General features: G+C 49.2%; 2 protein-coding genes across 4 annotated transcripts in view; one reads left to right on the forward strand and one right to left on the reverse strand.

Moving 5' to 3' along the window:
• ZNF609 (zinc finger protein 609) overlaps positions 1–6,095 on the forward strand; it is a 235,948-nt gene extending 229,853 nt beyond the window's left edge. For all 3 annotated transcript variants that reach the window (XM_082849373.1, XM_082849372.1, XM_082849374.1), the window contains exons 7-10: positions 687–862; positions 1,111–1,327; positions 1,802–1,880; positions 2,190–6,095. In XM_082849373.1, coding sequence (XP_082705499.1) covers positions 687–862; positions 1,111–1,327; positions 1,802–1,875 — 467 coding nt within the window. In that variant the 3' untranslated portion in view covers positions 1,876–1,880; positions 2,190–6,095. The remainder of the gene's footprint in view (positions 1–686; positions 863–1,110; positions 1,328–1,801; positions 1,881–2,189) is intronic.
• Positions 6,096–8,979: 2,884 nt separating this feature from the next.
• OAZ2 (ornithine decarboxylase antizyme 2) lies at positions 8,980–22,306 on the reverse strand. Its single transcript, XM_082851245.1, is given in 6 exon segments — positions 8,980–9,314; positions 9,555–9,640; positions 10,423–10,598; positions 11,860–11,940; positions 11,942–12,017; positions 21,977–22,306. Coding segments are annotated over 6 exon segments (570 nt in total). The 5' UTR covers positions 21,997–22,306; the 3' UTR covers positions 8,980–9,183.
• Positions 22,307–25,385: the final 3,079 nt, after the last annotated feature.

A 25,385-nucleotide genomic window follows, 5' to 3' on the forward strand; every position in this document is an offset into this window, starting at 1 on the left:
TTTCTTTCACTTCTTGGAGCTCCCACCTCCCTATAGGAGAGCAGCTGAAATAGGCTTGATATTGACATTATAAGGCAACTACTAAGTAGGACACTTAAGCTTTTCAAACTGAGATAGGAATTGTCTCATCCTGTAGTATTCCCTTCTCCTGTTACCCCAATCCTTCTATATAAAAACAGTTGTTCTATTTGATGAGTACCTGCTCTGTGCCAGGCACTGGACTAGGTGATTTATGTACATTATCTTATTTAATCTTCTCTGTCGTCCTATGAAATAAGTATTGGTATCTTCATTTTGATGGTCAAGAAACTGAAGCTCAGAAGGTTAATTTGAGCTAATTAATTTGTTAATTTTGTTCAGGGTTACCTAACTGGTAAGTAGAGGAAGGATTTGAGCCCAAGGACATCTCCATATCCAATATCTTTCAAATCCTATGACTGTATCACCTCTCCAAGATGAATCTGAGATTGGGGCTCTAAGGAAGTTGGTTCCCCAGAAACTGAGGGCCATGTTCCTAATATCCCTTAGCTGTTTGCCTCTAGAGCTCAGTAAAGGAAGTACACACTGAGTCTCAGCCCGAAGACACTGCAGTAGAAAATATCTCAGCCTGAGCCTCACCAGGCTCACTGAAGCAGAGTTTCTTCTCCCTCTCCCATTTCTTTGACTGCTTTATTTCTCTTCCCCAGGTTCCTACCTGCCTTCCAGCTACTCTTTCTCCCCGTATGGCAGCAAGGTCTCAGGGGGTGAAGATGCTGACAAGGCACGAGCCAGCCCCAGTGTCAGTTGTAAATCCAGCTCAGAGTCCAAAGCCCTGGACCTCTTGCAGCAGCATGCCAGTCATTACAAGAGCAAGTCTCCCACGGTGAGGGAAGTGCAGTGACACTGACTGTTGTCAGAGACAAATAAGGCCAGATCCAGGGTCTGGGAGAAGATGGACTAGTTCAAGTCCTAACCACAGTGTGGTTTGGCTGACTTGACAATAGCTCTGCCAGGCACCTCCTTGATTCTTAGGTGACCTGCATCTTTAAGGAGCTGTAATGTGGGCTCTGGGCATCTTGCTTTCATGTATGTGTCTCACAGTAGAGCTTTTGTGTCTGCTTTCCTTTCCAGATAAGTGATAAAACTTCTCAGGAGAGAGATCGGGGAGGCTGTGGGGCGGTTGGGGGTGGTGGCAGCTGTAGCAGCGTCGGGGGAGCAGGCGGGGGTGAAAGGAGTGTTGACCGGCCCCGAACCTCCCCTTCTCAGCGCCTGATGTCCACACACCACCACCACCACCACTTGGGGTACTCACTGCTCCCAGCACAGTACAACTTACCCTATGCAGCAGGTAAGCCTCACTTCCCCACTTCCTATCCTTTCTACTCCATCCCAGTAGCACTGCCCATAGCAGGGGGCCCCTGGCAAGAACCGCCCCCCCCCTTTTTTCCCTTGAGCGTCTCATCTGTCCATAGTCCTAGCCTCCTGCAGACAATCAGTAAAATCATGACATTTGTTTCATCCCTTGGAGCTTGGGGATTCTCAAACTTCTCCGGAAAATTGGCTTTGATATTCAGAAGAATAAGGAGCAGGTGTTCCCACAGCCAAAGAGTAACAAGCAACTGAAAAACAGAGCCTGACTATCTATCCCGAGCCGCTGTATCTATCCAAGTATCAGATTTTCTTCTGTCAGCACCCCAGAACTCAGTGGAGCTAGGAATTTAAGGAGAAGCTCTTCCCAATACCCACTCAGCTGGCAAAAAGGGAGAGTGCTTAAGGGGAGGGTCTGGGAGTCCCACACTAACACATCCTCCTTCTCACTCAGGGCTTTCTTCTACAGCCATTGTTGCCAGCCAGCAAGGCTCCACTCCTTCACTCTACCCACCCCCCCGGAGGTGAGAATGGTAAGTAACTTTTTAATTTGGGGCAACACCTAGAGAGCAGGGATAGGTGATACCTGGATCACAGAATCCCTGCAGAGCCACAGTGAAGGATAGCTCTGTGGGCTGTGGTCTGGAAATGGCGGAACCCTGGGCAAGCCTCTTGTATAAGTCTCCCATGAAGCCATCTGCCTCTGAGAGGAGCTGTGGAACACGTCTTCCCTAGCGACCAGGACTGGCCTCCTCTGCAGTTCATTTTCTTGGAGCACCACCCTGTGGTTCTTTTTACCAGCGGGCTGAATGCCTGGTTATCTGTCCATGTTTCCCTTGCAGAAAGAACACCAAGTGCCCGGATAAAGTCAGCTTCACGGGCCCAGACTGGCTCACCCAAGGAGGTGCTGGAGGTGCCATTTAGACATCAGTTAAATGGTATTGATCATCCTGTTTGCCGCTCCCACCATGACTGAAGGCAGACCCTTGGTTATCTCGCCTCCACCAGACCCCCGGACTCCCTGACCCTCCCTCTTCCTCAGGAGCTGGAGAGCCGGTACTTAGCAAAAATATTTATTCTCTTGGCCACAGTAGTGACTCTTGTGGCCTCTGTGGAGGTGAAGGCACGGGGAGCAACCAGGGGAACAGGGCCTCAGCCCAGAGAAGTCACTGGTCTGTTCCCCAAGCCCCTGGTCAGCTGCCGGAGCAGTACCAAGCCCCCCAGGGAGGGACCCCCGAGCACTGGGTAAGGTCTGAAGACAGCACAGCAGCCATACCCCTCTCACCATCATTACCACCATCACCAGACCCTGCATCTCCCCAGTGGTTTGGGCCCTGGGAACTGGCAGCACATGGAGGGATTAGAATCTCAGGAAAGAAATTGGGGGCTGTTTTCTCTGCAGTTGTGAAAACAAGGTCTTCAAACACGAAGACTTCTCCCGTCTCACATGAGCACATGTAAACGCTCAGAGCCCAGCCTGGAAAGGGAGACCTAGGCATTTGCCCCACCGTGGCCTTAGGCTGCCTGTCAGGCAGAGGGCCAGGGGTCCCAACACCAGCACAGAACTCCCCCCGGGGATTCCGGGCGAGAGCTTGAGCTGGAGCACGAATTGGAGTCTGTGAACTAGAAGCTGCAACCCCACTAAGCCCTGCTGCTGCTTAGCCCCCACTCCTTGCCCTTTTCTCACCTCCCTCCCGACCCCTTGGTGCCTTTCCCAGGGGGATCCCCACACTGATCTCTCCTCTTCTTTTCCACTGCTTGGCTCTTAAGGCTCAGGCAGGTAAAATAGTCTCCCCCAGCATGGGGAGCTTTGGAGTCTGCCAGGTCACCTGAGCGCAAGCCAGGAGGCAGGCCTTGGGAGCACCCAGCCCTTCTAGGACATGTCCTGTCCAAGCAGCCATCTGAGTATCCTCCTCATCTAGGGCCACAAGTCTATACAGCCCAGTTTCTCTGTACACAACTACAAGACTTTATGTAGCTCAACCTGTAACCCCATGTGTGCCAATACAAGCCGTGTTTTTTTGTAAAACACTTTTTTGTTTTAGGGGCTACTGACCATGGGAGATCATCTATTCCTTAGACCCTGGGATAACACATGCGAGCCATTACTCCTTGGAGCCACAGAGTGTAGTCAGTGGAGCTGTGCTTTGAGGCAGAGACATTTCTCTGCTCTCCTTAGAAATGCAGTCCCAGTCCAGGCTCTATGCTGTGTCACTGGGAAAGTGACAGTGATTTGGTAGCTTTATTGGAGTCACTTATTCCCCAAGGTGTGGGGAGTTTTAGCTCTTAGTTTTTGACGTATCATCCCTTTGTCTTCTTCCTCTCCTGTCTTTCGTTGACCTTGTGGATTGAGAGAGAGATGAAGACTGACAGACACCAACCTAGGTTAGAGATGGGTGTTTGTGACCAGAGTGCCAAAAATGACCATTTAAGAGCAGGGACTTGGCTCTGACAGTTTGGGGCATGGAGATGAAAGACAGTAAGCACAATGCCCAGTGGAAGCTGCGTTCCAAGATCCCCAGAGCCCTGTTCTAGAGAGGCTTAGGGTCTTTTGCCCAAGAGGAGCCCCTCTGACCTATAGACCTTTCCTCTAGGTTTCCATGTCCATGTCCTTGTTTTTGTTCAAGTTGGGTTCTGAGCCCTCCCCAAAACCCCACTGATTTAGACCTCTTAACAGGCCCCAGGCAGCCTCCCTTCCCCATTCAGTCCTTCTGCCTCCTGATGCCCCAGCAGGCAGTGCTCTGAGCAGTGACTTCCCTTTTACCCATGGAGGTCGTTGGTGTGGACACCTTAATCCCACCTGAATTTCAGCCTGATTTTGCCCTCCCAGACTCTGTCGGGTGGAGCCAAGGCCCATCTCTGTTCCTGTTTGTTTTTAAATATTGTTGTGTGTTTTGTATCTGGCGCTGGCTTTTACAGCGTGCTCTGTACATATTGTGAAGAAACGGTTTGGAGTCATTTTCTTTCCTGTTGGGCAGGCATGGCCCCTTTCCACTTTGTTCTGTAACAGAGAAGAAGAGCTTCTGTATTAGCAGGGCATCCTTGGGTTCTGCAGAAGGGAACAGTTTTTTCTTTTTTTTCCTTAAAAAACATTTGGCTCTTTGATCCTTATATCCAAGTCTCCCTTGAAAGGCAGGAGCTGAGCTGCCCAGAAGAGCAGGTAAAAGGAGCAGTGGCAGAATGGCACTGCCTTCGCCTGATCCCTGATCCTCCTGGTCCCCGATCCTTGCCAGGTCCAGTCTTCCCTCCCTGAAGTAACACAGAACAGCAGCACTGATGGATGAAATAGAGACCCTTAACGAGTACTGAGTGAAGGGTTTGCTGTCCGCCCCTAACCTCTCTCCGTGGGGAGAAAGAACACAGAGGGGGAAACTGTGGCACCCATGACCTGGTCATAGGGATGAGACACTCAAGGATTCCCGCCCACCCTACCCCAGCAAAGGCTGGAAGTGTTGGCTGCTAAGGGCCGAGCCCACCAGGCCAAGGCTCTCTCTGAGCTACCCCTGCCCAGTTCTTTTGACAGACATTGCTCCTCCAGGCCCCACAGAGAAGCTGGAGGGAAGAAGCCTTGTCCCCAGGTAGGGCAGCCATGGCCTGGAGAGCTGCTCTTTAGGATTCACATCTGCTTCTTCCTCATTTAAGCTGTGCCAGTTCCCCTCATCCCCTTTCCCTGCCTGTACATGTATGTGTACATGTGTATTTCCTTCTCTTACCTCACCCTCTCCACACATCTCAAGGTCAAAGGACCACATGCAGAAGGGTTAAGACGGCACCCCATGAAGTGAAATGATGCTTCTTGAACCTCTTCTCTCCAGGCTCCAAGGTGGGGGTGGAAGGGCTTGGTCTCGGGAGTGGGAGGGTAAGACTACAGAAGGGCTAGAGTGTTACTGTATACGGGCTTTGAGGTCACCCACGCCACTTATTATCCCATGTACCCTACCACCATCTCAGTGTCTACTCTGATGCCCCCAAGATTCAACTGGGCAGCTAGCTGGCCCCATAATTCTGGGCCTTTGTTATCTGTTTTATTATTAGGGCATCCCAGGAAGCTTTCCGATGATCCTCTGCCATGGGCCCCTCCTGGGATCAAGCCCCTCCCAGGCCCCGTCCCCAGCCCCTCCTGCCCCAGCCCACCCGCTTGCCTTGGTGCTCAGCCCCCCATTGGGAGCAGGTTGGGGCGAGCTGGAGGCCCGGGCTGGAGGGGCAGTGTTGCTGTTCATAGCTTTTGTTCCACTGGCATTGCTCTGTTGGATTTAATTTTAGTCTTCCTGATTCTTCCCTTCTGTAAAGTGTACATTACCAAGTTCCTTGTTTTTTTATATATATATATATATAAATATATATATATACATACAAACTGTACTCTTTTTGCCTTTGTACATTCAGGCAAGAAGAGAAAATAAATCTTTTTAAGAGACAATCACAAACCTGTGAGGGCTGCTGGTTATTTCTCCTGGAGTTTGCTGCTGAGCTGCCTCCTCTTTCCTCCTCACTTTTCTCCCTCAGCTTTCCTGATCTTCCTGGTCCTGCTCCATATGCATCCTCAGCTCCACCTTCCCTGGCTGATGGCAAGCTGTTGAATCAGTGTCCAGACTACCTGCCCTGCAGCTCTTTCCTGCCCAGCAGTATTTTCCAGCTTGGCCGCGGGCTTACCCAGGAGCTTTATCCTGTGCCCTGGCCTCTCCTGTCTTCTCCCATAGATCCCATTCACCAAAGTGGCTTTGGACCCCTGGGTACTCTGGGACCTGTCTCCCAGAGGCCCTGGCTTTGGACACTCACCTGTGAAACTATGCAGCTGGGAGCTCTCTGCCTAAGAGTTTGCACTACTTCTTAAACCTGCCTGGGCATTAGATCAGATGGTTTTTAGGACTGAGTGGGAAACTAACCTCTAACACTCCCCCAGATGCCAGCCTCCAGAGTTGCTCTGATCCACAGCCCAGAGAATCATTCCTGGCCGCTGAACTCCTGTGGCTACCCCATCAGAACAAGGGCTAAGGGCTTATGGGTCAAGAGCATTTGATCAAATTTCAAAGGGTGGTACATTCGGAAACACAGCCCAACCAAAACCATTGTTCCACCTCTTGAACTTTCTCCTTTTCCTCTGACTTCCTCCTCCCCCCTTTTTTTCCCCCTATCTCTCTACTTCCTTTTCTTAATTGGCTTTGGACTTGAAGTATATTTTTAAATTATTATTTGTTGTATTTATTGAATAAAGTTTTTAATGTCCCTGTTCTTAAATTTAGACTTAGTTTGCCTTTCACATATCTCCCCTATCCTACTCCACCCTCCCACTCCCAAAATATTTCCCCTTCTAAGTTGCTTTTTTAATTGCAGATTTTGGGTACCATATTTCTTTCCTGACAGTGGTCTTACCCTAGCAGAAGTTTTTTCTTTTTGAAAGAGAAATCTTAGCTGAGTGCCTGGGTTTCCAATTCAGCCTTTCTAACTCTGGCTGTGTTAAAGAGGAGCCACCAGCAGATGGCAGCAAAGTCTCAGGCACATTTGCTGTCCACTCGCTAGCTTTGCAGATGAGAACTGTTTTTCTTGGTTCCTTATCCCTCCCTGCCTTATAGATTCCTTGGGTTTGAATTTAACATCAGAATCCTAAACTGCCTACATTAACTTGGCCATTGTCAGCATTCATGTGGACCTCTGTTGTAAATATCTCACTGTAATGACCACTTTTCAGTCACGGACTTTATAATACCTCTAAGGATTATGTGCTCAGTGGAAGACATCTTCAAAGCCCTTCATATTTCAGTTGAATCATCTCTAGGCCCAGTGTTTTTTTTTTTTTTTTTGGCCGCAATGCACGGCATGTGGGATCAGATCTCCGACCAGAGATCGAACCTGTGCTGCCTGCAGTGGAAGCATGGATTGATTCCTAACCGCTGGACCGTCAGGGACGTCCCCAGGCCCAGACTTTCTACTAATACCGTGTGGGGTAGAGGTGCTGAACTCCTTTTCATGAGTATTAGGTAGAGTCCAAGATTAATGACCTGTCCAGGGTGAAAACACAGGTAAGCTCCACACAGAACAATGTGAAAATAGGCCAAAGACTCAGAGGATGTAAAGACAGCCACAGCTCAAAAGTAAGTAAACAGTTCTAAAGCTGTAGGAGGTGGAAAAACATGCCCAGCACTTCATTTGGGAAAACAGAAAAGCAAAAGGGAAAAAAAATACTGGGAAATTAAAAAACAAAACATAGGTGAAGAGGATTCTAGCCCCCTCCAATGCCACTGAGAGCTTATCCAGCAGGCTGGTGGTACAGGGGAAGGGCAGCCATGCCTTACGGCACTGGGCTCCAAAAGGAGAAAACTACCTTCCTAGGGAAGGTGTGTTCCGCTTCCTTCAGACACCCCCAGGAATGGGAATGTCGGGCAGCTCCATGTGAAAGCCAAAACCCAGTTTCAGGACCCAGCCTTCTACACAAAAACTAAGAAGGGCTTGGATCCTGGTATGTATAGCCCCTATTCTGGATGAAGCTCTGTGTACATACCTGTCTCTAGGGGGCTCCAGCATTCTGTCCCAGACTCCTAGCAACCCCGAGTTTTGCGTTGTAACGTGGCCCCAGAGACCTCAGCCGTTCATCTGTCCTGATGCACTGCTGCTTTTTTCCTGAGAAGCATGTATCACACCCCTGCTGGGCTGGGCTCTAGACTCAAAAGACAGCAGTAGAGGAAGCTGGCCCTGGTACAGGAATAAAGGACAGACCAACCACAACTTTTAATCAGTTTATTGACACAGTAACACAACACACTTGCCTCCCTGACACCCCCACCCCCTCGCCCAGTCTAGACCTCTCCCCCTTCCTCCCCCCCTTAGAACAAGCTGTTCAGTAAAAACAGAAAAGGGCAGGCCACTTCTACACCCTCAGTGCCACTGCCAAGCCCTGGGGAGCAGGGTCTCAGGCACTACTCAGAACCTGTCAGGGAGGGGCGCCGTTAGCACTAGACTTAGCCAGGCAGAGGCGTCCCGTCCCTTGGAGTAGATTCTCCCACAACCCCCAGGCCCTGAGCTGCTCTTCCTCTTGCCCTCTGCTGTCTGTGACCCTAGGAAGGACATACCTTGGGCCCGCGGCCAAGAGCGAGAACTCCTGGCCGTAATTTGAGAATTGGAGTTTGGCTAGTGTTTTTTAAGGCCCAGGCACCCCAAAAAAAGCCCTGGTGGTGGGTGTGAACTTCAATGCCCCTATTTTAAATGCACTGATAACATGAAACAGATTAAGCCAGCTTAACCAAATGCCAGAATAACACGAAGCTGTAAAGGAGGGGTCAGACCTGCTTTCTCCAGGCCAGACACAAATGCACAGAGAGAAGCCCAGGTGGAGTGTCAAAAACAACTGAAGGACACTGCCCAGGGGCTGAAAAGCCTATACTCTGGAGTCCCCAGGGTGACAGGAAGCAAGGAAAGAAAATACACAGGTCTTAAAAACCAAAAAAGAAAGCCCAACAGCAGGGGAACCTCAGCCTGACAGTGCTGTCCACCAGCTCTCCAGGCCTTACCCCTGGACCCAGACAGTCCCTCCCCCTCTAGGCAATGTCCTCCCCTAGGCTAGATAGAGCACATCACACAGCGCAGTTTAAAAAGCTTCTAATGCCAGTTCATAAACATCTTCATTTACTATTGGTGATTACATGTGAATAATATGTTTATACTGTTCTTTATGGAAAACAATTTCAATGAGTCAACTCTGAGAACACAACAGGCAACCCTCACCCTGAGCCCCTCAGCGTCCTTCCCTAGACAGCAAGAAGCTCCCTCCTCTGTCCCAGGGCTGCCTATCTTCCCCTCTTCCCTCACTGTGGCTCTTGGGCAAAGCATCCTCTATGACCATTAGTCCTCATCGGACAAGTTCTGGTCCAGGGGGTAAACCATGAACATCACATCCGGTCGAGAGGGGACACAGGGATGGCCTGGACGCACAATCTCAAAGCCCAAGAAGCTGAAGGTCTTCAGGAGTGGAGCTGCAGAGAAGAGTGTAAAAAAGGATTCTGGTAAGAAACAACAAGGGTAGGCTCAAATCAAGGGAAAACCCAGAACAAAGATGGAATAAGTAAGCACTAGGCCTTTCCTAAATTTGGACACTCTCAATCCCATGATCTCCCAGGGTTTGTATGTCAAACTCAGGAGCCCCACCTTACTAAGAGCCCCCTTTTCCCCTCCCCAGCCTGGGCAGTAGGTCTCAAGCTGCTCTGCCCCGTCACCTCTGTCTTCCCGGCCCTTCCTGAAGCAGATGAAGACGTAGTTCACTTTCATCTTCTCTTCAGCAAACTCTAGCAGTGCTAACAATCTGCAAGAAGCAAGGAAAACAGCTCAGGCCCACTGCCCCCTCTAAACTTCGGCCTCACCCCTCTACACCCCACCCAAGGCTTTCCTGAGGCTTACAGCCAGCACTGTAAATAGGGAAGCTTCAGGAAGAAGGTTCCTATTTCAAGACCTCAGGAGCCCTGAGTTCAGAAAAAAATAAACCACAATCCCTAAGAAAAATGTCACTGAATTCTCTCTTCCTGGAATAAAGGTTCTTCATCTGAAATTAACACTAACCAACTTAACTAATGCAGTTCACAAGAAAGTATGGGACCTAGGAAGAGAACCCAGATTCTCAGAGGTCCTCCAAAGTTGCCAAGTTTAATGGTGACCACCTGCTGCTGAGAGGGACTTTGGGCCCTAACACTTCCTAAGAGGATTTGCTGAAGAGGCTGGAGCCACTCAAGAGAACTCCATTCTCAGGACTGTTTCTTCCACAGCTGGGTGCTTGGAGGGCCTTGCCCAATCCGGTGAAATCCCACTGTATCTCTGAGCTCCTGGCCTTTGAACTGCACCATTATACGATGGCTCAAGGGGAATTTGATGTCCACTGGGGTGATTAAATGACAGGAATTTGGTTAATGTGATAATGATCTGCTTTCATTATAACAGGCCTGTTTTACTGGCTGAAACTAACCTGTTACAAAATGGTATCTGCTTGGGCAGCCGAGAGCTAGGGGGAAGGCTAGCCATCTGTTGTCTCTAGTAAGCATACGCCCTTCTCTAGAGCAGGCTTCCTGCCCTTCCCCAGCACTTGCTCCTTACCCTTCTTTGCTCCCATCCGCTAATAATCCATCTGGGATTTCTACAAACAGGCTCTGGCTGGACAGGACTGCATCCCAGGAAGAGACCTTCACCTCGGTGACCTCATACTGGAAGTGGACGATGTGAGGTTTTCCATCGTTCACAGGGAGGTCCTGGGTCACAGTGAGCTTCTCGTCCTGGGAGGAGATCAGGTCAGAGGACCAGGTCACTACTGCTTCTGGCCACATCAGAGGCTCCCTAACCTAGGTGGTGTAAGGAGTCCTCTTGGGCCAACCTCAGGGTAGCACGGGATAGAGGGCACGCTGAAGATGTAGAGCAGCATGCTGGCTAAATGGAGCCATCGGGCACTGAGACCACTTGGCGTCAGCTAAAAGCCAGCATGATGGGAAGGGAATATTTACCAAGAATCCACCAGATGCCGAGTCCTGTACAAAGTACTTTCCCATTTTTCAATCACCACAACAAGCACTTGAGGTAGGCATCAGTATCCCCACTTTAAACGTAAGATACTGGGGGCCCAGAACAATTAAGCAACTGACTCAAGGCACCACAGTGAGTAAATGGCAGAGTTGAGATTCAAATCAGGTCTCCCTGACTAAAAGCCCATGCTTATCCCGCCAACACCATGTTCTTTGCCTTCCTTCTCTGAAAGAGAAACATTAGAAACAAATGAGGATGTTCATGAGGGCTTAGCTGGAGCACGGGTCAACCCAAGCTGGCTTCCAGGTGGCTGCAGAGTCCATGTTGTCTCCCCTGCCACAGTCTCAAGAGACCAGGACTCAGCTGCCCTGCTACCCTTCAATGCCAGTCTTAGAAGTTAAACCACTTCTGGCCTCACAGGAGATTAAAAGGCAGCAAAGGGCTAGCTGCCCCAGCCCAGATCACTCTCGGGACAGACTCCCAGGGTTCTCTATAGCTCCTGTGCTGTGCCCTATGCTGCCAGGGTGATGGATGACTGAGATGCAAGGTGCCCTCTCCTTACCACCCACCCCCGCCACTGCCCTGCCCCATGCCCCCCAGACTGGTAAGGGACAGAAGTCAGAATGCCCGAGAGTCGAGGCCAATGGGAAAACTCCTCCTGGCCCTTGGTACTCCTCAAGAGAAAACTGAGGAGCAGCACCAGGCGAGAGCGCTTGCATTCTTCCTCTCACTGTTCCCCCTCCACCCCCCTTTTTCTTCCGCCTCCCACTCAGGGACCAGAACCAGCACTAAAGTGCTGACCTAAGCTGAGAAGATGGCAGGGTGTTTGCTTGGTGCTGATATCCTCCTGGTACTCCCCAAAAGCCTCATAGCAGCCTCAGTTGAAAAAGTCCTCCCCAGTCCCCCTACTGGCCTGGCCTAAGACTAAAGACTAAGGAGAGTGATCACTGCCCTTAAGCAGATGCTCAGCAGTGTCTGAGAAGCGCTGCTCCAAGCCTTCCACCCCACAGTCCTTACCTTATATATTAGAGCTGAGAGAGAAGGATCCCTGCCGCCCCCTCGCCCACCGGGGATCTTCGACAGTGGGTGAGGGGCATCAGGAGCACCACAGAGGCCCCGGAACAATGTGCCTGCAGCACTGGAGCTGGGGACAGTTACTCAAAGGCAAAATACTACTGCAAGAGATAAAGTGAGACAGTAAACACAAAGTCTTGAAGATTTAACTCAGCATCCTGCCCCACCCCTGCCCTGGCTCTCCCTAAACAAGTACTCCCTCAACAACTGCCCCAGTCCTTCCAGCTACAGCTCTCAGAACTACTTCTCTCTCAAAGGGCAGGAACCCACCATCCTACAGAGGCACTGAGAGTCCCAGAAGGGCTCAGGGTCAAGGGGATAGGTCTGACCAAAGGAGCCGCTGTCAAACATCAAACAAATCTCTGTGGTACCGGCAGACCTTGGGAAGAACCAGATGCTGGCTTGCCTAGTAGGCCTAGAGGCCCAGACCCCCACCAGCCCCTTTCCTTACCCTAACAATGTCTCAACAACCTCTGTGGGAGAATCACAAAGCCTACACAATCACTTCGGGCTGGAGAGGCGTATGGGCCTCAGGAAGTCACATGGGCTGGATACGGAGTCCCTGAGGAACTCCCAAGGCCACTTTTCCGATGATGGCCTCCCTGATCTGAACAATGGAACTAAACAAGAAATCACTTACCCAAATCCCTCTAGGGTCAAGAACTGAATCAAATCCAGGGATTTGGCTCCCGGAGAGGAGATGCACTATAGTACAGAGTATTATGATGGCATCTGAGTTAGTCCCTGGTGTGCCACCAGACACAAGGTTGCCCTTCTTTGCTGGAATCTGACCTGGGCGTGGGAGTTCAGGTAATCCTGATGCGATTAGAATGGACACTCAACACGTATATATTGCCAGCATGGTGGTTGCTAGGAGGAAGTATACATGCCAGGACCTGAGTAAGGAAGCCAGTTATCAGATGGATCACAGAGGGTGAAAAGCTCCTAAAGGAGCTCCCTGTCACCTTCAGGTGTGTCCCCTTTACTGGCCACCAGGATTTTCAGGTGGACCAAACAGGGCTCCAAATCTACTCCACTCCTTCTTTGAATCCAATTTACTGGCTCTTTAGGCTGAGATGTAGCTCACTCCAGAGGCGAAGAGCAAGTGAAGCAAGGAAAGAGGAAAACTGTGCATTTAACACCATGACTCAGCAGCAAGGCCTGGCCCCAGCACACCAGCCTCAGGGCAGATGGAATGCAGTGGGTAACATATATGGGAGGGTGCTGCAGTGGGGTGCTGGGACCAGCTCACCTAATTGTGCACATCTCTTCCCAGCTATAGTTGCATTTAGTGATGGCATGTTGGTTAGCTTGAATCAGCCATAGGGGGAATATTTAAACCACAGAAAACAGCAAATGCTATAAATCAAGACCTTTTTTCCCTGAAAACCCTTTGTAAGATGTTGAGAGGCACCATTCTGCACACTGTCCTTTGCTTTATGTGGCATGGCGTGCCAGATTTGGATTTTTCGCTTAGGCTCAGAACAACAGAACTAAACTCACACCTAATGTGGCAATGGTACAGTAACCAGAGGCGCAGCCCACTGAGACCCTCCGTACTAAGAGACCTACATGAGCATTCCACCTGAGACAGGAAGTCCAAACCCATCACTGCTATAGCTCAGCTCCTCTGTTCTCTCAAGGACTTCAACCAGGGGCCTGAAATCACACTTGGAAATTTCACTTGGAGATGGAATTCCCAGGCAGTGTCAGTGGGCCCGGAGAAGCACCAGCACCTGGGGATTAACCATGTGCCCCGCCTTAGGCCTCCTCTGGAAAGCCTCAGGGCATCCCATCTCCCCTACTGGGCCTCGCCTCACCGACAGCTAGAGCATTAGGAGCATGAGAGAGGACTGTACTACAGACTGTTCTTAAGAACAGGACTTATTTTCTGCTGGGGGAAATGAGCTGTTAACCCCTTCCAAGGGGTGGGGTGGGAGGAACTGGGAGACTGGGATTGACACATACACATTATTGATACTATGTATAAAACAGACAACTGATGGGAACATACTGTATAACACAGGGAACTCTACCTAATGCACTCTGGTAACCTAAATGGGAGGGGAAGCCCAAAAGGGAGGGGATATGTGTATGGCTGATTCATTTTGTTGTGCACTGGAGGTTATTAACACAACATTGTAAAGCAACCATACTCCAATAAAAATTTTAAAAAAAAAAGAAGAAGAAGAAGAAGGGCTTTCCTGGTGGCGCAATGGATAAGAATCCGCCTGCCAATGCAGGGGACACGGGTTCGATCCCTGGTCCGGGAAGAGCGCACAGGCCACGGAGCATCTAAGCCTGTGCACCACAACTACTGAGCCTGCGCTCTAGAGCCCGCGAGCCACAACTACTGGAGCCTGCACACCTAGAGCCCGTGCTCCACAAGAGAAGCCACCGCAATGAGAAGCCCGAGCACCACAATGAAGAGTAGCCCCCGCTCACCACAACTAGAGAAAGCCCACGTGCAGCAACAAAGACCCAACACAGCCAAAAATAAAGATTAAAAAATTAAAATAAATAAATAAATAAAAAATTAAAAAAAAAAATCCTCCCCCTTCCAGTGTGCTAAGGGACAGAATAATAAGATTGTCCAGGCCAGAAAAAAAGGAAAACGAAAGTGGGAGTTTCCCCAAGTAAAGGCACCCACACACACCCCACATGGGACAGTTCCCTTCCCATTCCCTAGTGACCACCTTCAGGCCTCTGTTGAGGTTGCTGCAGGAGCACCAGGAAGGCTGCGCTGCTGGAGAAAGCTGCCTTGCTTGTATTGGTCAGTGGAGCTACCCAAGGACTGGGCAAACCTCTGGGGTAGATAGATGAGATGTAGCCTTGTATACCAGGAGAATTGCATGGGTTCACAAAACAACCAGATCACCAAGGCCCTAGCAGTTCTAAAATTCTGGTGCTAACTCACTTCCAAAGAAATTACTCCTCAATGGTCTCTAGATGGGAGAGCTACATTCAACTCCTGAACTGCATTCCAACCACCATCTTGATTCTGAACTAATTTTCACTTGCAAATAGCAGAAGCAATGGGGCCAACCCACTGAAAAGATCAGAATGAGGTGGAGTTTTGTTTTTTTTTTGATCCAGAATCCCCTTTGTCTTCCTAGAAATAATCCCTAGGGCCTGCCCAGCGTCTAGCACTAATCTATGAGGTCATGATATTTCTGATGTCATGATCTCACTCCTCCTTCAAATAAAAATGCAAGTAGTCTATCCCACGGTAACAAATTATTTACTTCCCCACTCACACAAGGATCCTGGAAGCTCTTTCCTCCCCCACAAAGTCTGCACAGAAATCAAGTGTGTGTGTGTTTGTGTGCGTGTGTGTGAGAGAGTGGGGGGTAGAAGGGTGTTTCAGGTCCCCAACCTGGCATCCAGTTCCAGTTCCCCAAGAGAAACAGCTGGTGTTTGGGATAAGCTTAGTAGACAGTAGATCACAATCAATAGTTACTTTAATCATCCATCATAATAAATCTGTTTTTAGTTACTTGCTATGCGAATGGCAAATTGCTCTCTTTCAAAAAAACCTGGCTGTCATTTCTGACATGAAAAGGGAAGGGATATGGGTACATATGTGGTGGTTAAAGTAATTCAGGGGCATAAAATTGCCCAGCAACGGCCTTCTCGTATCAGCTTTAGTGTTCAAAATGGTATTGTGGCAAAATATGCCACCAACCTCAATAGGAATAGTGAATCCTGGAGGAACTTAAGCACAAGAGAAAGTGGCTTTTAAACACAAGTCTCCCTGTCACAAGATCCAAGTCAGGTTAGGTTTCATATTCAGTTCAGTCATGTTTCTACTGGCTCCAATGCCCAGCTTCTTCCATTCCTCCCTCATATCCTGTTCACTCCATTGCAGGGCAGGCATGGTTTAATCTCTACCACCAAAGGATGATTTAAGAAGCTCAGTCTGGAGGCTGAAAAGATCAGGCTGATTAAGGAGAATCAAATTTTATCAGACTGAACTCAAACATCCAGCTGGGCTGGCCTTGCCTCTGGAGAAGAAGAAAAAAAATACCATGCTGGAAATGAGGGTGTCAGGTATCCAAGTCAATTCGGAAGATAGATGGGAGATTAGAGCCGACGTGTTAGTGCCTTTTATTTTCTCAGTTGCTATCAGACATGCCCTTGGAAACACTCCTCAGGATACATATGAATGCTACCAACTTATCACATCCTGCTGCCTCTAATTTAAAGTGTTCTGTGAAACTGCTGTCTGAAATGTCCTTAGCAGGTTATAATTTCATACGCTGGCTACAGACAGGCAGCGTATGCCACAGATGTATTCCTGGGGAACGTTGCTGGTAAATCATATTTTTATAATTCAAATCCCATTTTTAAATCTCTAGGTGCTTACTATTTAAAGGAGGTAACCTAAAATCTCTTGAGAAAATAAAAGATCTCCTGTTAAAGAAGCACTTCCAGTTGACTTTATGTCAGTTTTGATTTTTATATTTAGTTTGCTCAAAGCAGAGTACAGCCTGCTACACAGAGCAGAGATTTAATATAAAAGTAATTCTGTGGCTAACTTCCATTCAGCTACATTCAACAAATACTTGAATTCATATTCTCCTTGATATACTTTTGATCATGTTTCACTTGAATAAGTGGCCTGAGCTCATTATTCAAGTCTACACCCTTTCTCTCTGGTTTCCATTACCTGTTAGAGGAGGATCAGGCAGCCTTAGTATTACCTACCTTGTGGTATCAAGTGAAAAGACATAAAAACCACATTCCCAAGCATTCTATATTCATTCCCCTCTTTCAATGTCTTCTGACCCATTCCTGTCTCAGCCCTCCCTCACAGAACACTTTCTAGGGTGCCCTGACTTCCCTCACACGGGCTGCTTTTACTCTGAGACTAGGAAGGTCTCTGATGACTAATCCCTACGCAGCAAAGAGGGACCAATCCAGGGCTGCCATTGCAATTAGCTAAAAAGAAACAGGAAGAAAGGTGGGAGGTGAATGGCCACCTTCAGTCTAGTGTGAGCATACAGGCTGATCTCCAGCTGCCAATTCCCCTTCCATATGAGAAGGGGGCCTTGGTCAGATGCCAGGCATAAGTCATTTCACTAGGGCTATTTGGTGTGCCAAAGGGTATCTACTTGCTAAGCACGATTATAAAATTATGATTGTAAAATTATAAAATGACATCACCACTCTGAATCACAGACTGAAAGCGAAATTGGGTTTTGGTTGATTTTCCACAAGAAACACACTTATGGTAGCAGCTAGATAGAATATCTCTGCCTCTGAGATTTGCTTATCTTGTTACACAGCTGATATTGGTAGATCTTCAGCCAAAGGTAGGCACAATCACATATGCTATCAAAGATGGGTAGATACCTAGGTGATCATGCTTTAAAATAGGACCTTGGGACTTCCCTGGTGGCGCAGTGGTTGAGAGTCTGCCTGCCAATGCAGGGGACACGGGTTCGATCCCTGGTCTGGGCGGATCCCACATGCCGCGAAGCAGCTATGCCCGTGCATCACAACTACTGAGCCTGCGCTCTAGATCCCACGAGCCACAACCGCTGAGGCCCACGTGCCTGTAGTCCGCGCTCCGCAACGGGACAGGCCACCGCAATGAGAGGCCCGTGCACCGCGGTGAGGAGTGGCCCTCGCTCGCTGCAACTGGAGAGAGCCCGCATGCGGCGACGAGGACCCAACACAGCCATAAATAAATTAATTAAAAAATAAAATAAAATAGGACCTTAATTTTTCATTTCTAGTACCTCAATCTAGTTTGTACAGTAAGCTCATCACCCAGTTCCAGCCTCTCTTCCCAGGACAGAATTACTTCATTGTTTATACAATATCAAAGACATAGAAAATTTCCTTAAGGCTTATCTTATACAAAGCATTTTACTATGCCGCTGCTAACCAGAAACTACCTTGTTTTGTTCACTTCAAGTAACAAAATTCTTGCTCACCTACCTGGCCATTTCTGGTCTATAGGTTTCAATTAGGCTTCACAGCCTTCCGAATCATGGCGCCAACTTGAATCAACACTGTGTATTGTTGTGTATCCCATTCAAAAAAGGGATGAATTACTCTTTTTGTTTTCCTAGAAATATACATACATAACATCCCTCTACCCCACTCCTCAGTCCCCTTTTTTTATATTTCTAAGCTGCTCTGGGGCTAAATTTGGATTTCCTGCCAGTGAGGAATTACTATTATTAGTCCACACAGCTTTCTGACGCATACCTCCAATTTGGGGGGATTCCTGACTATGCTAGGAGTGTCTCTCTCTATGGGATGGCCTTGAAGGCACATCAAAGGAAAATCTGTTCTCCCTACCACTCCACAACGACAAACCATAGTGCCAGTAAATAAGGAATAACCAAAACCAAATTCTTAGGGGGAGAGACAGAAATTCCATTACCCAGGGAACCATTCAGTGAAGATGCTCAGAGTAGCTATGATGTGCCATTGTACCCTGGCTTCCCCTCGCCCAGGAAAACCACCTGTGGAACCAAATACTTCTCCTCAAAGCCCATCAGACACAGACTAATTATAATTAAGGGTATCAAGCCAGAGCAAACTCTTCTCCACATACTGTACTGTCACAAGGTACTAAGCAAGCCCTAGACAGAGACTATCTTCCTGACCCTACAAATCCAGGGAGAGAAAAGGCATGAAGCTTGATTTACTTGGATTTAAACCTGTTGTTCAAAAACCATAATAAAAGTTCTGGTACTGTGTCTTCTTCCCTCCCCCACCATTAGTAATTTTGACATTTTGCAAGTACTAATCAGAACAAAACTGGAAAGGAAGACCCTTGTTTTCAAAACATACTGCAGGCTCCTCTGCAACTATTTCTTCCAGGAAACCAAGCTTCCACCTCTTGAGTATTTCACTGGAGCCAGGGAAGCTGGAAAGCCCATCCCCCACCGAATGGGCCCTAAACTCCCAGCCAGCTCACCCCTCTGTGGATACAAAACATCAAGAACACTGACTGGGAAGAACATCCGGCTCTTAATCGAAATCCTTAGTTAGGGCCCTACCAGGATTCCTTTTAGAAAGTTAGGTGCAGGCCAGAGGAGGCTCGGAAACATGCTATGGAAACAAGATTGCCATAACTCAAAGAAACCAGACACCCTGCACACCCCACCCCACCCCCAGGCCAAAGTGGAGGAGCCTGATCCCAGGCCTTGCTCCTGCCCAGGCCCTGGCAGGTCAGCTGGCTCCTCCCTTCACCTGCCTTTCATACAGCCAAGCCCCTCAAATTACCAACACACTAAGCAGAAAGAAAAAAAAAAAAAAAAAGCAAGGGCTCTGGAGACAAGCAAGCCTGTTTTGCCACTTAGGAATCTGGAAGGAATCTTCATAGTTAAGCAAACCCAACTCTCTCTTTTTCACATGTAAGCAAACTGGCAAGGCCAGAACTAGAATTCAGGTCTCACACTCACAGTCGGTGAAAAGACCCTTACGTGTTGGTCCTAAGTGCTCAACTCTCAGGGCTCGGCCTGCAAATGACTTGGCACCTAGACCAGTTCAGTCTGGAGGACTCCAGAGAAGGCCTGCTGAGACCACACCACTTTCCAAACCCCACTGCAGAGACAAAAACATAAGACTAGAAAAGAAAAATCCTTCTCACACTGCCCTGGGATTTCCTGTAGGTTCCTCTGCTTCCCTCCACCCCTGCACTTCATCATGCCCCCCTCATACCTGCACTCTATCCTCAGCACACCCAGCCTTCTTTACCACAAATAACACCTTTTGCATCCAGTACCATCCAAGTATCTAGCCACCTCCACCTCCTCAGCTCCAGAGGGACTGGTTTAGAGAAGATGAAATAAGTGGGGACTGCAAAGGGGGATGGACATGGAGAGTCTTGGAAAAGGAAAAGAGAGCAGCAGAATACGGCTGCAGGTAAAGAGGGCTTGGGAGGTGGGGTTAACGGGTCAAACAGGACTATAACAAACCAGGAAATGAGGAGTGAATTTTCTTTCTGCATGTAAGGAAGAAACAGGTGTGGGAGCTAGATAAGAGTGTTAAGAAATAAGGGAAGAAAATGGTTAATGGCTGAGAACAGAGTTACTTGAGGTAGGAGAACTGAAGAGGCTGTTGCAGGTATTTTGGGTATTTCTGGATCGTTCCTGGGAGAGAAAGACTAAGACAACACCCTTTTCCACAGAAAAAGGGCTGACACCCACTAAAGGAATATGATGGGAAGGGTCTTCTGGAAGGAAGGGAGGGGAGGCAGTGTTTCTCAACCCTGGTTGCCCATTAGAGAGAGCTTCGAAAATGTATACTAATAACCGGCCCTACCCTAGGCTAATTACAACAGATCTGTGAAGGGGGGCCCAGGTGATTGATTTTTCACATGTGTACCTAGGGTTGAGAAACAAGAAAAGCTGAGATACAAGAAAAGCTGAAAACCCAGCTGGAATATTTAAGAATGGTGCTGTTAAAGGAATGGGAAATGGCAAGTTAAAAACCATTTTTGTGAGAAGGGAGCCCAAGTTTGAGAGGAACCTTGAGTGGTACTTAGAGCTCTGTGTAAAGAAAAGCAATTAGGAGGGCTATGTTTGTAAGAGGAACCAAAACCCAGTTTTGGATAGGCCATGGCACAATTTAAGGAGGATTTTCAGGGAATGGATCTGCTTGCAAAACAATGTGGCCCAAGTGAGAGGCAGAGGCCATAAGGCCAAATCTGGAGACAAAGGGTCTGGTGTGGGGAACTAATGAGCTTCAGACTCATTTTGGAGGGAGCAGCAACAAGTCTTGGGAAACGAGGAAGAGAATTAGAACCCAAATTCTAAATAAAAGCCATTCTGATGTATAAGCAGCAGCTGGGGTTAAAAATTATGGGGAATCAGGAAATTAGGAAACAGTTTCACAGAAGAGTTTGGGGCAGAAATATGGGATATGTTGGAGGGAAAGATGCATGACAGGACTGCCTCAGAGAAAACGAGGAGAGGTGGAGAGAGGAAAATTGAATCATGAATTCTGCCTAGTTTGGGCAGCGGGGAAGTATATATGAAGGAAGTTTAGAAAACTACTGGTGCTCAGTTTCAGAAAGATGTGCAGCTTTTCTCTCCAATTAATGGGGGAAAGCTGGGGTCAGGTTTTGAGGAAGGACACTTGCAAAGGCCCGGTAAGCCGAGTATGGGGACTAATTTGAAAGCACTGGAGGTGCAGGGAAAGAGGGTAGGTCTTCAACAGAAGCAGAGTGGGCTGAACTCTGTGATCTAATAGTCTAGAGATGGGGCTCAGTTAAGATGGGAGGAGTAGAGTATAGATGAGAGAAAGTGTTTAAAGGGGTAGGAATGTTTAGAAGTGCGTTGGGGGGAACATCATGGAGGACAGGAATCAAGCCCAAAGTGAGAAATAAAGAGGATGATGTTGGCAGACCGGGAAAATGGGGCCTAATTGGGAAAGGGGTGCCGGGGGTGGGGGAACGGGAGGGAAAAGATGAAGCTGGAGTGAGGGACCAAGGGGAGCACTAAGCGTCACGGCAAAGACTATTAGGCCTGACTGGGGGGGGGGGCGAGGGTGACAGGTGGGGGTAATGGGTCCAATTGAGAACTGAAGGACGGAGTCTGACCTGGGGCGGGGGGGGGGGGTAAGTGATAAAAGAAGCTTCTGGTTGGAAAGTGCAGTTTAAATTAGGAGGGATTCAAAGGGAAGAATTTTAAGTGACTTAAACGAGCAGGAAGAAAGATTCGGGGAAGACGGGAAACAATTTGGGGAATCTGGATGAGAGCGAAAGCACAGTTTCGGGAAGGGGCCACCGTTCGGCGGGGCTGAAAGGAACTGGGGACTGGATTGTAAGACTGGGTCCCGGTCTTTGGGGGCTTCACCGGGCTGCACGCTCGGACGAGGGGGATGGGCCAGGCTGGAGGAAGGGGCGCTAAAGGACGGAGGGAGGCCCAGCTGCGGGGCTGCGGCTCGGACTGGGGTGGCTGAAGTAGGGAAGGGACCCAGCGGGGGCCGGATGGGGCCCCTTAGGAGGGGCGAGAACCGGCTGGGGGGTGGGGAGGAGGCCCTCTGGAGCAGAGGAGGGGAGGATGGGGGCGGGGAGCCTAAACCGGGCCGTTACCTGTCCTGGGTGTTTATCATCCTCGGCGGCTCTGCTCAGGGTGGGAAGAGGCGGCGCAGGGAGTGGGTAGGTGGATGAGTGGGCGGGTGTGGGGTCGCGCGCGCACGCGGGGCCGAGCTCTGCGGGCTAAGTCCCTGTCAGGCAGCGGGCCCAGAGCCCTCCTCCTGCCTCAGCGAGCGCCTGCCTCCAACTGACCCTCCCCGGCCGCCGCCGACGCCGCTGCAACCGCCCCGCCCCCGAGTGCCTTATCTGCATAGCCCCACCCCAGCGCCGCGCGGTGTCCTGGGAAACTGGGGCCCACAACAAAGGGCAAAGCACCGCCCCACCGCCGCGCAGGCGCACCAGGGGCGGTAGGGGCCAGGGGCCAGGGGCGGTAGGGGCGGTAGGGGCGAGGGGCCGTAGGGGAGGGGGCCGGGCGGAGGTCCAGATGAAAAGCTGCATGTGGGGGTGGTCGTGGTCGTGGCCCTGGTGGTGTCGTGGCCGTGGCGGCAGCCTAGCGGCCCGAACGATGCGTTGACTTTCAGGTACCGTTTACTGAGCATTGACCTGACAGTCCTGGTCTCTAGCCCTTGTTTGCATGGGGCCGAGTAGGGCTGTGTCATTTGTAGGCCCTGGGAGGATATTTTATTAAACAAATTCGTAAATCTAGAAGTACTACACATATTAAAAAAAAAAAAAAAAGAAGAAGTACTACACGTATTATATTAGCGCCATTCGAGACTAAGCCCGGGCCAACAGATCTGTTACCTTAGCTAATATTTAGATCAATACCTCAGCTATCAGCTGAGATCAACAATCTCTACACCTTATAGACATATCTCAGGGCAACAGTCAAGGCCTGCTACTGGCTGGGGTCATCTGAAGCCAAATGGCTGTGAGTGAGGATCACAGTCACCTGACAGCAGTGGTGGACGGCATCAACGCTGACTTGTTTACAAGCGCTTCAGATCACAATCATGCAAGGTTACTAGTTAACAGTCACTATCCCTGCTGGTTCTTATCACAGATCAGTGTCAACAGGTCACAATCACTGATGCACAGACCCCTCAGATGACAGGCACTTCAACACAATCATCAGAGCTCTGACCCTGTTCATGGTCAACCCAGACTGCAAAGAAGAGGGGTCATGTTATCTCAGAGCACAATGGGTAGCTGTCACCTCAAATCCCATTCATTCATTTATTCAACAAATAATTATTGAGCAGCTACTTACTCCGTGCTCCAGGCATGTGCAAAAGTCCAGGAATACTCAAGGATCAACTAGGCAAAGTTCCTGCCTTGGATGTCACATTCTGATCAGAGGGAGGGACACAGACAGGCCATCATAATATGAGGTAAGTGCTCAATCTGAGGGAGGCCACAGAGAAAGTAACTAGGGAATTAGAGATGGTTTCACAGAAAGGATGATCACAATCACTCCAGATCAAAGGTCACTATGACCCCCAGTGGATAATAGCCACAAGTCACAAATGTCCCACATTAAAGCCATCCAGGACACTATAACTCCACAAACATGCTTATGGTTTTTAGATGATGGGAATTCAGGGATGGAAGAAAGCTTGGAGCTGCCAAACTAAGGCTTTTTCAGCAGAAGTTGAAGTGGTAAATGATACCAGAACTGCCCAGATTATCATTAGATATTAAGCACGGCTGGTCCCATACTCTGGCTCACTTTAGATCTCTACCCTGTCTCCATGACTATGCCTACCTGCTTTTCCAAGTTCAAGCCAGGTATGTTCTGATCTTAGTGCATAGCAGAATTGAACAATTAAACCCACCCCTGATCTACATCATGTCATAGTCCCAGAGACCTGGGCAATCCTCCTGCTCCCCAAAGGGAGCTGGGGTGGTTCATTTCTGCCAGACAATCAATCCCTGGATAAGTAACCCCTTGGCCTAAAGGATAGTTTTTGAACAACCAGCAGATATTAACTCACTATGTCAATAATAGCCACGATTTATTGAGCATCATGCTAAAGTGCTAATTTTTACAACAGCTCTCCACTCCTGTTTTACAGATGAAATGAATTGAACCTCAGGGAGCTTTTGCCAGCTAATATTTTTGAGGACCCATATAAACCAGGCAAGTTAATTTATTTGCTCTAATCTGAAGCTAGTAAGTGGTAGCGTTAGAATTTGGGCCCAGAGTTGCCTGATCCTGTGCTTGGTCTGTATTCACATGGTGGAGGAGTGAGGAGGGGTCTCGCACAACTTGCTGCTTGAAGGAGTGACCTCCCTGATGGCTGCCTGACCAGCAAGTGAAAAATTCACAAAAACGGGGAGCCACCTTCCTCTAATCTGTACTGTCTGATATGTCAGCCACTAGCCACTAGTGGCTATTTAAACTTAAATTAATTAAAATGAAATAAAGTTAGGGACTTCTCTGGTGGCACAGTGGTTAAGAAGCCACCTGACAATGCAGGGGACATGGGTTCGATCCCTGGTCCGGGAAGATCCCACATGCCACGGAGCAACTAAGCCCGTGTGCCACAACTATTGAGCCCACGCTCTAGAGCTGGCGAGCCACAACTACTGAGCCCACGCACCATAACTACTGAAGCCCGTACGCTCTAGGGCCCATGTGCCGCAACTACTGAGCCGGCATGCTGCAACTACTGAAGCCCGCGTGCCTAGAGCCCGTGTTCCGCAACAAGGGAAGCCACTGCAATGAGAAGCCCATGCACTGCAACAAAGAGTAGCCCCCGCTCGCCACAACAAGAGAAAGCCTGCGCACAGCAACAAAGACCCAGACGCAGCCAAAAAAAAGACATAAAGTTACAAATTCAGTTCCTCAGTCCCATTAGCCACATTTCATGTGCTTCACAGCCACATATGGCTAGCGCTTACAGTACTGCACAGTGCAGGTTTTCCATCCACACAGAAAGTTCCAGAGAGCGCTGTATCCCATCATTCCCCTATCCCTATTTACCACAGTCACCACCACAGGTTCTAGCTCCCTCTCATCCATTATCACCTCTATCCTTGTCCTCACACTGGCTCCCAGCTTCTTGCCCCCAGCCATATCTTCCCCCCGCCCCGCGCCCGTGCCTTCGGCAACCTGTGATCAGCAATTCTTCCACATCAGCTTTTCTCAGGATGCTGCCTTCACCTCCTTGCCTTACCTGAAACCTGGCTCTCCCCTGAAGACACTGCTTCTTTAGCAGCCCTCTTAGATGAATGCTATTTTCTTCTCAGTCTTGTGTACCTCAGGGTCAGGAAGTAAGTCTATTCCTCTTCCACCCCCAATGCTATTTCTAAACCCCTCCCTCCTACAGTGCTTCCCCTCCCTCCTACAAAACCCCTGTTCCTTGGAAGCTTCACCATCTGGACATACCATTTTGGTTGATGTCATCAATCAACCTCCCGGTCGATGCCCCTCACTTAGCTCTTAGCTCGCTGCCTCTCTCCC

Source organism: Leucopleurus acutus (genome assembly GCF_964270905.1).
Source record: "Leucopleurus acutus genome assembly, chromosome: 1".
Classification (NCBI taxonomy): domain Eukaryota; kingdom Metazoa; phylum Chordata; class Mammalia; order Artiodactyla; family Delphinidae; genus Leucopleurus; species Leucopleurus acutus.